Source organism: Taeniopygia guttata, chromosome 1, assembly GCF_048771995.1.
Source record: "Taeniopygia guttata chromosome 1, bTaeGut7.mat, whole genome shotgun sequence".
In the NCBI taxonomy this organism is placed as follows: Eukaryota; Metazoa; Chordata; class Aves; order Passeriformes; family Estrildidae; genus Taeniopygia; species Taeniopygia guttata.
This window is the reverse complement of record NC_133024.1, coordinates 95883163-95899243: the sequence shown is the minus strand read 5'-3', so window position 1 is coordinate 95899243 and position 16081 is coordinate 95883163. Positions and strand designations below refer to the sequence as shown.

The following is a 16081-nucleotide window of genomic DNA, read 5'->3' as shown; positions in this document are numbered from 1 at the left end:
TCCTTGTCACTCTCCCACTAAGTCAACAAAGATGTAGGAAGTCAGTTAATAATTAACATATTATAAAAATATGAAAGCTTTACCATAGGCCATTTATTCTAATTGCTTTAAAACACCAAAGTATATAGATAACTCCCAAGGAAATGACAGTTTTCTGTAAGATTCCCTTTCAGAAAATCTACCTTTTTGATTATGTGATTTTTCAGCTTGAGACCACCATGATGCCCCAGTCTGACAGCCCGAAAGACACAGAATGCTCATCTGAAAGACAACAAAGTGATTTCATAATCCTTTCTTTGTTAGATTTTTCTTTCTGTGTTTATGCAACTTAAATTAGTGCAGCTCTGCAGTGGGAAGAAATATAGGGGAGAAAGAGGAGTTTTCCTAAGGAGTAAATTCAAGCTGAACTGCTCTCTTGATGAACGCTGGTTAGCAGCACCCATAAAATTGTGCTATGCTTGCTATCTCAGATGCTTAAAAAAACACACACATTTTTTAAAATTATGTTATGTTTGCCTTGCTTCATGGCTTTCCCATAAATGTAAACAATGGCTCTTACAAATTGGAAGAATGTTCTTAACTCCATTCTGGTTTCTTCTCTTTGAACCCTATTCTAAACCCTGATAAATTCCAAGTGAGGCACTGGCTCAGCTGGTTACAGAACAGTGCTAACAACACCAACACTGTGTGTTCAATCTCTGTATGGGCCATTCCCTTAAGAGCTGGACTTGATGATCCTTGTGGGTTCCTTCTAACTCAGAATATTCTGTGATTCTGTGACATTTCAAAGCTTGGTCTCAAAAGACAAGTAAGTTTATTTTGTAGAAATACCCTGAAATAGGGAGGCCTCATTGAAAAATTCTTCTCATTGTAACATGCACAATGGCTGGTTCATTGCTATCATAAAGAAGGCTGAAAAATGTCATTAATTCATATCCTCCTGTTTTCTGCACCACCTTTAATCCTCTCCTGATGTATTTTCCAGCTGATGCCAGTTCACTGGTTCTTTGGGCAGGTAATGCAGCCTGCCCACGACAACAGAGTCTTGTCCTCTCTTTCAGCTCACCAGCCTGGGATCTCCTCTCTGGCTGCTCACAGCTGGATGGGGTTGGCTTGGTGCACAGGCAAACTCAGCTGCTCAGGCTCTGCTCTCGCGTGACACACACACAGACACACACACAGACACACCCACACAGACACACACCCCCGCTGGGCTGCTGTCATCTGCCAGACTCCAGGATGGCCTTCTGACACCCTGACAGGGCTGCTGATTCACAAGGACAGCATCCTTGGGCAGTAGGCAGCTGGCAGATGGATTCCTTTTCTTGCATTTAATAACTGTGTGGGACAAAATTTGCAGGCAAAACCATTTCTAATTTTACACATGAAGCTGCTGCACACCCTATTTGTCTCACCCTGCAATAGGAGGGGCATCTCCTACACTATTCCTAGAAGAACAATTCTCACCAAAATCTGTCTCTGACCTATTTCTTCTCAGTCCCAAAAAACAAGGCAAACAAAAACCATCACGACAACAAAACCAAATCCACTGTGATGTTTAAGAGATCAAATTGTACTGAAAAATAATGAGGTCAATATATTTGTCAGCCACCATCACTGCAGTGAAATTTAATTCAACTGGAAATCTACAGTTCTTAATCTGCAATAACAACCAGCAGCATAAGCATCATTACATTGGTGAGAAATACAATACACAAAAAACAGAATGGAAGAAGATAGGAAGCAAATGACAGTATTAAGTGTTTTTTCCTTCTCAGTGTATGATTATGAGTTCTATAAACATATTCTTTCTTAGTGTAAGAGTGACAAATTATTAGGAAGCAGATAGAAATTAACTACATTTCTGACTACCTTATTTAAAGGAACACATTTTAAACCCAAGACTTTATTGTTCCTTGAATGCCAATGGTTAATACTTTTTGAGGCAGAAAGCATTTGCTTTCTTCCTCCATGGCCTGCACCCAAAGCACGTTGAAATCAGTGGAAATAGTTCTGCTGACTTCAAAGACCTTGAGATCAAGCCCGGTCCCTTCTGAGGTTTACAATTTCATTGTTAAATACCACAGAACAGGAAATATTTGTTTCAAGTAATTTTTCCTTTTATTTGCTACACATTGAAAACCAGCCTGAAAGCAGCACACTGTGCAAGGTACACTGCCCAGCGAGTAGCACCACGCAGGCAGCTGAGAGAGCCCCTAAACAGCTGGGGGGCTCAGGTGCAAGCACTGTCTCACTTTTTGTTTCTGAGACAAAGGCTGCTTCTTCCAGGAAGCACAGCAGCCTCCCTGCAGCAGCTTGCCACCCTGTGATCAGTGAACTGGGCATTAGAATTGTGCATCCTCACTCTTGGTTGCTCCCTGCTTGTCCTCAACAGATCATCAGACCAGCAACTCTCCAAATCCAACACTGAACCTAAATGTGGGCCTCTAAAACCACTGTTTGAGTCTAAGAAAAGTATTTTCATAAACAACTTTCCTAACTGTTTACCTTTATGGCCAAACCAAGTTGTCCTTTAAAACTCGGGAAATTCAGAGATGAGACAAACACCTCTCCCAAACTCAACACATCTCTCATCATTAAGTGCTCCACAGCCCAGCAGCAGCTGACCTTCTGCCTGTTTTGCCCAGGCCTCTTCAAACATAGATTACAAATACTTGTCAACAGCTGCCTCTGAAGAGGCAACTCACTGCCAGCCTCAAGGGACTCCACAGGGAAGCACTACACATTATCAGATACTCAGCTCAATCCCAAATGACACCAACCCCGTTTATAGCTGCCAGCAGGTGCTGCTTATTTTTATAGTTAATCCCATTGGCTGGGAAGTTTTCTGGCTCCAGAGAACTTGCTATAAGGTTTGTTGTGATTATGTCATTATATTTCGTGTGGCCTTGATTACTCTTCTCTTTTGTGAAGCTCCAAATAAACATCCACAATGTTGAGTCCCTACTATCCTCTGTTAGTTCCACTCATCCAGTGTGAGTGGGATTTAAACACGTTTTAGTCTAAAATTACAGTGAACTTTGACACTATGTGAGAGGGATTACATGCTATCCCTCCCAGCAAGAGAAACACTGTTCAATATCCGATTTAGGTAGTACAAGCTAGGGAGACTGTACCTCACTCATGTCTGGACTTGCTTCCTTTCAATCTTGCACAGCACTAATATCCCTAACAATGGTCACATCCTTTTTAGTGCTTCTTCTATCCAAAATATGTCATAAACCTTTTGTCCAGCATTTACACTGCTAGTAGTGTCCTCAGAGCCCCTGCTGACACACTAACATCCCTTTATTTTCATCCTTAACTTTCCCTAGATTCCCTTATAACTGAGCCAGAAGACTCACAGAAACTTCCTATGAAGAATCTGACCCTTTTACTATTGGTCACTTAAAAGCCAGGGGGAAGTGGGAACACACAAAACACAGCTGCCCAGGCTACCTCCAGCATGGGCTGTTTAGACCTTTTCTTCAGAGACCAGCAACTGTATATCCATTGGAATGGGCTCACTATTAGTTTTTGAAGCAAAATTGAGATTACTATTACAGGCTTGAAAAATTTAAGTGGAATCATTTCACTGTGATTGTATGTCACAAGGGGCTGATTTAAAACCAATAAAATTTGTCTTTGGCTCAGAAAGAAATTGATGTTTTTTTCCCAGATATGCAGAACACAAAAGCTGGCATGCATGAAATAAAGAGCTGCTAAAATTAGATGCACTCTTGTGGTTTGGGTAGGCTCCTGGTTATTCCCAGATACCCAAAAGTAGGTCATTCAAAGCTTAACAAAGACATTTCCCTCAGACTTGACATTTTAGAGCCAGTTGAAAAGACCACCTGATGGGAGAATGTTATCAACACGTCACACTGGGGTTTCACTCTGCCTTGGCAGTGTTTCTGAGAGCTGCAGTGCTACACCGCCAGGCTTTTGTCACTTCACTGCAGCTGCTTTAGCAGCTTGTTCTTATCAGCTGTTAGAAGTGACAAGGAAATCAAATACCAATGAATTTTCATTAAAGGAAATGAAAGTCAGAGATCAATAGAAACCTTTAGCTGCTAACAGAGCATGGGGGTTTAACAGCTTTACAAAGCAACTCCCTGCATAAATGACGGGGAAGTATTAAAGTAGTAGTTTAGGAGAACCATATAAATAACTGGTGGCTCATTAGCTGATCATGGCTATGATCTGACATAGGAAATCTTTAGGATCTTCACTGACACCCTAAAAGGGTTTCTGTACCTTTGCCCCAATTCCTGGCTACTGTAATAGCTAAACAATGACTGTGATCTTTCATCTGACCAGTACCCTATTTAGATTAATGCAGTAGGAAATAGATAGGAATATTCTGGTGACCCAGAACACAAGTAAAATAGGATACTGCAGAAAGCAAAACAGATTTCTTAGGAAAATCTGAACAGCCACAAGTGGATGCAGCTCTGTAAAGAGCTCCAGACAGGGCAAATTCCTTAAATATGTGAAGGGAAGTTGCTTTTCAACAGCATTTTATTCCAGCATCTCCAGTGCAAAGGCAGGACAGCTCTACTATTTATCCTTGTGCTGGTCTGTCATTTACTTGGGCAGTGGGGGAAGGAAGTGTCACACTGTCCCTGCTTTCCCTCAAAGCCCTACTATAGCCAGCTTACAAGTTACAAGACAGAGATGAAAGGTCATTAATGCTCCAGCACATGCTGGAGCTTGGGACAGTTTCAAAATGTGGGAACAACCACCTGGATGGTTCTGATAAGAGGGTAATGCTTTTATGGACAGTTAAATTGGTCAGCACAGGAGCACTGGTAGGGAACCCCGAATGTAGGAGACAAAACAAAAGCAAACTTAGTTACTAATTGAACCAGTAAAAGGAGAAGGGTTTGTGGCACTTCCCATAGGTGCATGTGTGGAGGGGGTCTGTCTGAGCCATGCTGCCTGGAGTGTTCAAGCCAAGATCTTGCAAATTCCCACCTGTTTTCTGGACTTGTCAGCTCCAAAAGCCATGTTATAATTACTGCTGCTCTTTAAAGACCCCTGTTATAAAACTGTAGGCAATCTAAATATTTACCAAAGTAGTCACACCTCGGTTCCTGACTGTGTAATGTAAGAACAGCAAACACAAAAGGTGGATTTACAGTGACCATAAAATGTTCATTCCCAGTTTCCTGATTTCCAGAGACTTTATGGCCAACCTTCACATTGCACTTTCCCTGTCATTCCTGACAGCTATACTGCTCTCCTGACACCCTTGAACATTTGCATCTGATTTTTATTTTCATTTCATTTCTGTCTTGTACTTGCTGGGTCCTGACAGGTGCTCAATAGCACACACACAACTTTTAAATCCCAGTTTTGATGAATGAGTGTTCTTTGCTATGACATACTCTCTCTACTCTCTAATAATTTACATGAGTCTCTTCTCTCATTTTCCTGTCTTTTGCATTGGATGTAGACTGTGGGATTAGACACAGTAATTTAGAAAGTTTATGGAGTTTTCAGCAACATTGCATCACAAGTTATTACTTTTCCTGTGTTTCAGCCTTTTTCCTAGAGCACAGAGCTCATGTGAACTATCATTCACTGTGATCCCACACACATTTAGAGAGCCTGGTCTATGTCAATGACCTGGCCATGTGATCACCATCATTTTCTCCTTGATTAATTGCTCTGCATGTCACCATATGAAATGATAATTTGTTTGAACACACCCACACTACCAATTTTTCTCTGTGCAACTTTCCTCTTCTCTGTTTGCCATACATGTTGCAAACAGTGACCATTATCACTGGGTTTCTGTTGTAATAATCACTTATTGATTTGGTAGAACTGCCCATTGCAAAAAGGCTGGTCTAAGTAACTTCACCTTTGCAAAACCAGTGTGTCAATCAAGTTTACTACCTAGGTTTTCTTCTTCCCTGTTGTGTAAAAATAGGAAGTGGTGGGTTTTTAAAAATTCTTTAATGGGACACATTCTGGTCACACTTCTCCATGGAGTATTTCTGTTTTCAAATTCATTGATGGCCTACCATGAACTATGTAAGAATGTCCTGGGAACAGAAACCCAAGATCCTCTACTCCCTATTGATGGAAAGGATGAATATTTCTATCTTCAGCTTCTTGCTCTCTAAATTACGCTTTCCTGGCAGAACACAATGATCCAACTTCAACAGGAACTGGGTATTGGTATTAGTATTGGTATTGGTAATTGGTATATTATATTCTATTTGGTACAGAATTGGTATTCTGCCCTCAGCCAGAAGCCTGGTATTAAACTGAGCTCCGAAGAGGTGGCAATTAGGTAAGCAAAACCCCAGAGAACAAGCCAGGTCCCCCATTCTGTAAATGTGTGTTGTGCTGTAAACACCCTCATCTCCCAGCTTGTGTGACTTCAGCAGCTCAGCATGTCCAGCTAGGTGGGCTGTTTAGTGAATTTAGGATGACCTCAGAGAAAGGATGACTTCTTCCTCGAAGGGAGACTTCCTTCTTTGATGCTCCTTAGTGTCAGAGAGCGGTTCCAGTGTCTCCTGAGACTCTAAAGGGTTGCCACTAAATGCACAGAACATGATGGTCTTATACTGTGAGAGCTGAGATTCTGAAATTCCGAGTAATTGCCCATAACTTTAATTTTCAATGATGGTTTAAGGTATTTTTACATTATAGTACCTAAAAAGCCTGCCCTAGCACAAGGAGACAGAACACTTTTGATGTTTCACATACAGAGAACGAAAACCGGGAAATTCAGTGTCCCAAAGCACTTTACCACTGGTTTAGTTTTTCTTCCTTCAAGGCACTGATCCGTCCAGGCTTTCTTGGCTTTCACTTCCTTATGATATGTATCACCCCATCAGTAAGAGAATGACTGCTCCACCCCTCTCCAGTCAGTGTTGGCCACTTTCGATCATCACAGATTGTTTTCCCATTTTATCTCTGTGTGAGAAAGCTGCTGAAGCTGCAACTCCTGGGAGTGGCAATGAATAGTATTCACAGGACTCATGCCTTTCATATTTAGATACTGAGATAAAAAATCTTATCTTCCTTCTATTGCTTATTATTTAGCCTGCTACTGCTCCTTGTATTTATATTTCTCTGAGGCATTTAGCAAAGACACAAATGTAATTTATCAGTAACAAACACTACGAAGAGCAGATATCTGGGAAGTGAAATGGATGTTGAAATTAAAGTATTCTCATCAGGAAGATTTTGTTAATTCCTCTCAGGCTTTTGGACTTCACAGTTCCACCAAAACAATGTTTTGGTACAACTCTTACAAGCAGACATCCATCACCCCGTTTCCAGAACATGTTCTCCATAAGGAGCCCAGCAAATGCTTCTGACACAAGAAACAGCAGCAAATCAACAACTCTTGGTAACATCGGACCACAGCTTCCTCAGAGCCAGTACTGGCTCCTCTTACAGAAGTTGCTGGGAATAAATAGTTTAGTTAACACAGCTGCAGCTTGGTATGCACTTAAGAAAAGGCTTTCTTTCACTAATTCCATTAAAATATAGGAACATGGACCTAAAATTCTTGACTGTTCTCACCTGGTACATGTAGCATGCAGGCTTTTTAAATGCCACTTTGCTGGAGATTTTATGTTACTAAGTAAGTAAGTAAATTTGATTATTTTTCTGCATCTTCCACTACATCTTCAGCTTCACAGTCATAAATCCATTTGCTTTAATTAAAATATATCCTGTGTTAAGACAATCATGAGCAGCAAATTAAAGTATTCCAATAAGAGATGAAATGCATTGGTAATCTGGTTGTTCTCTAGTGGCAGTGTTGCAGGTTAACAAATGACACCTGGAGAGGAGCTACCCAGAATTCCTCCTTCTGCTTCACCACAGAAGGGATGCCAGAAATCACCAGGTATTCTTGATATCCCAGTCCTGGCAGCAGCCAGCACAAATCAGCAGCAGGAGGCAAGAGGTAACGGCAATTTGCGGGTGCATTTCTTGTTAACTTTACAGGGAGCAGTTTGTTGCATGGAGGGGACTTGAGAGGAAGGGAGAGCACAGACTGCACTAACACTGACGTGTTTGGCACCAGTGGAAGGCACATCCTAGCCACAAGGCCATGTCCCCCCCCTGCAAAACTCAGACTGCCTCAAGACAGATATCAAAGCATCTAAAAATGAAGCCACTGTGAGGATTTTTAACACCTGAGAAAAAATTTTGCATTTTTACTAGCCTTGAGCTCAGGAAAGGCTCAACTGCTGTGACTAAAATAAAACTCAGACTAAAATACACAACAGCCCACTGGCCCACATGGTTACAACCAAGAAAAAGGTGTTTATTGTAGGCTGAAGTGATACTTGCTCTGCTTGTAGGTGTCCTACCGTAGCCTGAGCAAGAATTACCTCCTACTACTGACCTGCACCAAATTTGTTTCAATTCAGATTTTCCTCTGGAATGTAGTAAGTTAACCTACCTCAAATGGAACAACTTTATTCACAGAAACATTATAAAAGCAGCAGGTAGAAAGAATGAAACCCAAGATTTCACAGGTGAGTTGCTAATTCACATGGGTTACCCATTTTACAGTTTATGGATCATTATAATTGGTTTCATGGATCATTATAATTAGTTAAGTTGCAGACTGGAACTGTGGTAAGTAAATGTGATGACCAATTTTCCACTGCTGACAACTGTCAATATATAATCCAGTTTAAAGATGTAATTTTTAATTTTCCTAACATTCTGTGGGCATGATTTGCTCAAGTATACAGAAAAAAAACCAATTTATCCTCTAAAAAATCTGCACAACTGAGAAGCCCTTAATTAGAATAGGCCTTTAAACTTCTGCAATGAATGACCAGACACCACTAAAACAGGAGTTGCTTTCTACTCCATATCATAAGGGCTTGCTAGAGCTACTGGATTGTCAACAGGTTACTTCAGCTGTAAAAACTGAGACAATTAAGTACACTAAAATTAAGCACAATACCTTAGGAAAGGTATTGTGAAATGGTGACTCATTTGAAATCTGAGGGTCTCAAATACCCCATGAGAGAAAATAAAGAGCTGAATTTCAGTTTAAAGAAAGGCAATTTCAAAAAATGCAAACAGTACACAAAAACTAGACTCATTCCTCTGGAGCTGCCATCCTGGATTATACCTAATGTCACAAGAACAGGCACAAACAGGTGGGTCCATCCATATATAAAGAGGGAGGGAGAAGGGTGAAAAGAAGTTTAGAAAAATCCTACAAATACCCAAGTATTTTTCTTTCCCTAACTCCGTTTCCCCAGATTTTATAAAGACCTTCACAGACAATTACAGACAATTAATTTCCAGGATCAAGCTATACTTCTGTGATCTGTGGTCACCCCTACTATAAATTTGTGCATATGTGCCAGTGTTTCCCAATAAAGCAGAAGATTCTGCAGCTAGTCTGAGAACCCCCATTAAACTGAAGCTTCTGTGAAAGTCTGTTAAGAGCTGGAGAGTTCACAAATTATCTGCTCTTGCAAAAAATCTCACACTCTCACACACCACTGACTTTGGATATTTCTGTATGAAGCATCCATTCTAAACATGGGATGAAGCTAAAACAGTGGAATTGCCCAAGCAGGAAAATCTAAACTGCTCCCCTGGTGGGGGAGACCTCATATATATTTTATAACCTCATAACACATTTTACCTTTCTGCCATCTCATATTCACACTCTTAAAATACTAAATAGACACAAACACATTTCTGGTACTTACACTGGGAACTTGAGAATGACTCATTACTCAACACATTAAATAAGCTGTACAACGACAACAAACTACTTCAGACCACAAGATAACTGGCCTGGCCTTGAAAAGCACTATTGATGGGCACCATGAGACGGCCAACACTGCAAATCAGCAAAGTAAAGCAGAAGCTTTTGACATTAACACTGCACACAAAAAATAACTCTACATTGAAATATACAGTTTATTTTCTCGAAGTCAAGCAATACCATTTATCAGTAGGTACATGTTAAGTGTCAGGCAGGAAAACTGTACATTTTCACTCTGGGCTGAAGGATCCAAACAGATGGAGAAGCATTGTGGAAATCTTTCACTATACAAAAAGATCTAGAATTGAGAACAAAGGATGAAGAAACAGCCATCCCCAGGACGCCAAAGGCAAAACATTAGCACCAGGTTTTTTTCAAAAAGCAACAGTACAGCTATTTACAGATTTACATATAACATTGGGAGGCCATCTTCTTCACGTTTCCAGGGTGAGTGATTTTCAAGTTTTGGAAAAGGAAAGGAGATATTAGTGTCTACACAACTGTTCTGTGAAAAGGATAATAGATATAGCTTTCACAATATTGCTACCTTTTATTAGAGAGCTAAATCAAAGTACTGTATACAAACACATTGTAATTATATTATTCTTCACATTTCACATACACATTTCAGAGTAACCACAATATGTAAAATTTTTAAAATGCCACAGATAAAACAATGCACACTTTTCTCCAAGCTAAGACAAGCATAATTTATTTATGTTTAGTTTTGGGTTGGTTACAGTTAAGGGACAAGTTTAAGGACAAAGGGACCAGTTGTCCTAGGAACATAGCAGCAAATAACTGTGAGATGCCAGAAGACTACATTTCTGCACTAGGAGGGAGAAACTAAGGTCAGCTGTAGGTCTTGTAAAATGGTAGCTCCATTTGACCTCAACTGATGCACATCATAATTTCAATTAAAATTTGGTCCAGGTATACAAAGTAGTGCACAATAAGGGTGTGTGTGGGGGGCAACAGTCCTTTTAATGTTTGCACCTGTTTGTAAAGGAACTGGTTCCAGAGGATTCTTGTTCCCCAGTTCCCTGACTCACGAGGAATTCACTGATCAGTGCCTTTCCAGTTCTCTCCCCACAAAAGAGAGGATTCAGGTAAGAAAGACAGAAAAACTCTTGTGAATGCTGCCATACTGCAAGAGTAGTGGGAAGAATTCTTTGCTGTCGTTTCAACAGATGACTGTATTTTCAACCTGCTTAGCTACAGACTGGCATTCACATCAGCCTTGAACATGGCTTGTGGTTGGGGAACCTATTTGTCTGAGGAGAGGTAAATCTTTTCCTTACATAATGGAAATGGCATACACACAAAGTCTTCCCAGACTTTCTTTGACTGCAAAACTTTATCTTAATGTAGAACTTGACACTTAAGACACTATAGAATTTTACTGCAGGTATCTATGCAAGTCAGCATGACCCATTACTGTGCTGCAAACATGAGTTAGCACCTCTTTTTAGAGCTACTGGAAATCTAAGTCACTGGCAGTATTAGGAAATCAGATTAGTGATCTGATACTGTGAACTGACATCCTCTCCTTTATCACTGTTCAATGAGAAAAAAAAAGCAAACAGCCCCACTTATGTTCACAGTTACAACGCAGTTGCTCCAAGTAATGCACAGTATTTACACGGCAGAATTGTTTCTATTGCATTTGGTAGTCTGAGAAAGAGGAACAAACAGCATTATGTAGGTCAACTTCAGTATAAGTTAATTGGCTATATAAAACCATCACAATGTTGAGCAACCAGAAGAAAAACACAACCAGTGTCCTAAACCTACATTTATTTCCATGAAGTGTAGTGGGTTTGGGACAAGAATAAAAACATGCATAAAAAAGCACAAAAAGCAGACGAGCCTTCTAAATAATTTAGATTAAAAATGTTTTGAATAAAATCAGCACAGTACTTCCAGCCGGTTTCTTAAATCAAGTACAACTTGGTAAAGAAAATCACTTGCATTGCATTAAGAGGGTGTACAAATATGTCTTGCAAAATAATTTTAAAAAAATCTTCAGCAAGGTAGGCATTAGGTGATTTGCAAGCTGTTTAAGAAGCATTTAACTAGACTGATTTTAAAGTTGTTTTCTGCAAGGGGAAAGTGCCATCCTATATACAATATTACAAAAAAGTGTCTGATGCCACAGGATCAGAGTGACACTGTATTTCAGCCATCTGAATATATTAGCTATAAGATGCTTCCCCTATTTAATGTGTCTTTAAAAAAAACATAAAAACCCACTAAATTTAGAGGTTCTAAATGTGTGTGCATTTGTGAATTGCTGTAGGGTTTCCCAGCAGACTGTGCAGCATCTGAACATAAAGGAAGTACACAACCTATTCTAAAAACCATTGTTTGCATGCACAACTGCCAGACTTTGAACATACTGAGGAGAAGGGTTAAGAGTCTCTCCCCTTCTGTGGAGCTTTCTGGAAGTTAAGCAATGAGAAACAGCTGTAGAGTCCAGCAATAAAAATGTGTTCTAAAAAATTAAATACATCATTCAAAAAAAATGAAAGCATTATTGCTGTTGTGAGAGCTATTTTTCTCTTGTGCACTTGTTTCTCTACCAGACACTCAAGCAAGCCAAGAGACTCATTTGTATATTTGGAAACTGCCCTATCCCTTCCTTCTTTCCCATTTTTCCCATTGTTGGTTGGACTCAGTGCCCTTATTTGAGCCGCTCAGGTTGGAGGCTGTCAGTCAGACACTTCAGCTGCTCCTCCCCCAGCTTGATCTTGTCCTCAAGCTCTCGCTGCTCAATGATGAGGGCTGACTTCATTTTCACAAAGTGCTCATAGTCTGCTAAGTTCTCCTCACTCAAGTAGTTCGCCAAAATGTCGAAGACAATGCGCTCTCGACGATCCAGGTTCTCCTTCAATTCCTTTGCATCCTCATGTTGCTGGGTCAGCAGCTTTTGCTTATCTACCAATGTCCGCTTAGGAGAAAAGAAAAACAGTTAAAAATTCACTGGGTTCACTAGGCTGGGACAACAGCTTCAATGTTCAATTCTCAAGTCTGTTTTATCTACAGAGATGTTCCTGAATATTTAGAAAGGTGGAAAAAGAACATGCCTTAAAATTTAGATTAATAAAATGCATTAACAAACTGATAAAAAAACCATAGAAAATCAATGAAAGATGCACAATTACTTTCTGTTGGCCTCAAAAGCATTATTTCAAAGATTCCTTTACTATTTAATAGTTATAAATAGCTGTATACAATATAATTGCCTTTGAATAATAGTTCTTCAAATTAAGACTTAACTCTTTTATGTCTTCCATACAGCACTGGCACAGCTGTGTTTACAGAACCCAGCAACAGACCAGTTAATGGAGCCATTTGTTCTTATACAGCTCCTGACACTGTGTATTTCACCATTCTGCTGCAGCCACAAGCCTCCATGATGACATGTGAAATCCTGCGGTCTTCAGACATGAGCAAGAGTGAAAGCTGAGGCAAGACAAGAGAAGGGCAAAAGGGACGCAAAAGAAGGAGGATAGCAGAAGACAGCAGCCTCTCTGCCAGCATCACCCGTGTGCACAGCCAAAGTCCCACCTGAATCACCCAGCTACGCTCCTTTGGCAGTACATGGAAAGAAACAGGAGCACCATCAATCCAACCTATTTCAGATGTCTGCCTACAAGTGATTGCTTTTTTCCAGTGACACAGCATGGCTGGCTTACTCTGACATCAAGAATCCTATATAGATGTCTGAACTTAATTAAAAAGTGTCCCTAAGAGGTACCAATCCATAACTTCTAGCTTGGCTTCAGAGATGAATTTTCTTTGAGAAGCTTTCTTCAAATAAGCCTCAGTCTGTTCTAATAAATGTGTCCATCTTTTTAATTTGCACCTTCTGTTAAATCACACATGCTGTTTAATAAGCCTGAAGGATTTACAGAGAAGTGTTTTTGTAGGATATAAAACAATCTTTTCAAGATGGAAGTATGAGACAAAGGGGGCTACAGATCAGTGAGCTTTAATAAACCTACCTGTCAAAGAGTTGTACGTGCATCCTGTGCTGACTCTTTCTATAGACAGACCAAAGCTCAAGAGCGAAATGTTTTCAGATTTGTGCTCTCAATGTACTTAAAATACATAGCCTAGATTAACTCAGGATTCAAGACAGCTATGGAAGACAAGTCAGAAAAATCACACACTATTAGAAAAAACAATCTAATCTTCCCTTGAGCTTATGCCAGGGGAAAAAAATCCCACTTCAAGTTGCAAGCTGAACTATCTGCTACAAAGAGATGGAACTAAAAGTTCTCCTGAACTCACCAGGACAAGAAGCAGACAGCCTCAAACCCAGAAGTATGGCTGGACTGCTCCCAGGGCAGACTTGCAGGTGTGTGCACGCTGAGCAGCAGTAACTAGCCAGAATCTGATGAATGCAAGAGGGCATGGACACAAAGCACAAGCAATAAGAAGACACTGGCCTTGCCATGTAAGAGGAAAGGGGTTGGTAGCTTCTGAACCCCTTTCAGAAGCTGAACTTGAAATACCTGATAGTGTTCCCTGTGGCAAAAAAAAAAAAAAAACACCTATAGCAGAGCATCTGACAATCAAAATATTAACTCAGCAGTCATTATTTGACTGCTTTTATTGAGAAAGTCTGGTAAGCTGTTGCTGGCTCCTAGAAAGTGGAAAGCTATCAAAGCAATTTTTATTAGACAACATCATCTTGGAAAGAAAAATCATTGGTGGCTGGGAATATGCTCCCAAACAATGGTAGCAAAATCCTCTGTTTTATTTATATGGTACATTAGTGGTTCACAACATATTATCATCTGACCTACTAAAATACTAAAGGACAACCAAAAAACCACAAGAACCAGTCTAAATTCAATACTTCAAGATACATTTCATAGAATCATAAAATTGTTTGGGTTGCAAGGCACCTTAAAGATCATGTAGTTCCAAGCCCTGCTCTTATCAGACCAGGTTGCTGAAAGCCCCATCCAACCTGGTCTTGAATATTTCCAGGGAGGAGGGCGGGTACCTCCTGAGACCTGTTCCAGTGCCTCATCACCTTCAGGAAAGAACCCCTTCCCAGCATCTTATCCAAACCTGTTCTCCTTCACCTACAGGCCATTCTCTCTTGTCCTATCACTACATGCCCTTGCAAAAACTCCCTCTTGTAAGCCCCCTTTAGGTACTGGCAGGCTGCTCCAAGACCTCTCTGGTATTCTTTTCTCCTGGCTGAGCATTCCCAACTCTCTGCTTGTGCAGTGCTCAGGCCTCTGATCAAGAGTGCCCTTACTCTGGAAGGGCTCCAACAGGCCCATGTCTTCCTGTGTTTTGTGCCCTAGAGGTGGATGCAGCACTGCAGGTGGGGTCTCACAGGAGCAGAATCCCCTCCCCTGACCTGCTGGCCACGCTGCTGCTTTTGATACAGCCCCAGACACGTTTGGCTTTCTGGGTTTTAAGTGCACATTGCTGGGTCATGTTGAGCTTTTCATCCACCAATACCCACAAGTCTTCCTCTCCAGGGCTCACCTCAGTCCTGATGGACCTCTCCTGATGTTATTATGGCAAGACTGGTGTCAGTGCATGCGAAGATGAATGGGGATCGAAATATGTCAGGGATTTGGAGTTCTGTCAGTATAAATTTGACATCAGAACACACAGACAATTTCTGACTGTCCTTACTACACCACCTCCTCACCATCTTCCTTTTCCATATCCAGCCAGTAAGTTATTTTTATCATAGATCTCAAACTGTGTTTCCTATGAGCACAAATCATGGTAGCTCCTTCCCCATCACACAACTGCAACCACACTTAGAAAAAATTCTAATGAGGGATTAAATTTCTCCAAGTGTCAGAAGCTTTGATCTGCCCTTTAATAAGCTGTCAAATACTTTACTTTCCACCTCAGTCGGAGAGAAGTCTGAACAGCCATTAATCAAGTATGTTTGGGCTCAGCAGCAAAAGCACAGCTTCAGATCAGTCCCAGCACTTACTGGTTCTTAAGTGTGAAATAATGCAACAGGCTGAAGAAACAACATGAAGCCACAGCCTGTGGAAAAAATTCTGTTAGAACACTTAGGTGAACTGTTGGCATTTCAGTCCACAGCTACAAGCCAAAAATCCTACTTCACATTCATTTAACCGTAGAAGCAAAACTCACTCGAAACACACCCCCCCTCAACACTCTCTATTTATTTTAGCCTAAGTTTCACACTATCACATCTCTCCTTTGGTGCATATCTGTATTGCTATCTATCTTATTCCTAGGTTAGGCCTGATAGGATTTGAAGGTAAAAGAATTGCTGCAAGCAGAGGTGGG

General features: G+C 40.6%; 1 protein-coding gene across 6 annotated transcripts in view; it reads right to left on the bottom strand.

The window, feature by feature from the left end:
- Positions 1-9912: 9912 nt before the first annotated feature.
- Positions 9913-16081, bottom strand: part of SHROOM2 (shroom family member 2) — a 116647-nt gene continuing 110478 nt past the window's right edge. For all 6 annotated transcript variants that reach the window (XM_072933758.1, XM_030280579.4, XM_030280587.4 and 3 more), the window contains one exon: positions 9913-12725. In XM_072933758.1, coding sequence (XP_072789859.1) covers positions 12459-12725 — 267 coding nt within the window. In that variant the 3' untranslated portion in view covers positions 9913-12458. The remainder of the gene's footprint in view (positions 12726-16081) is intronic.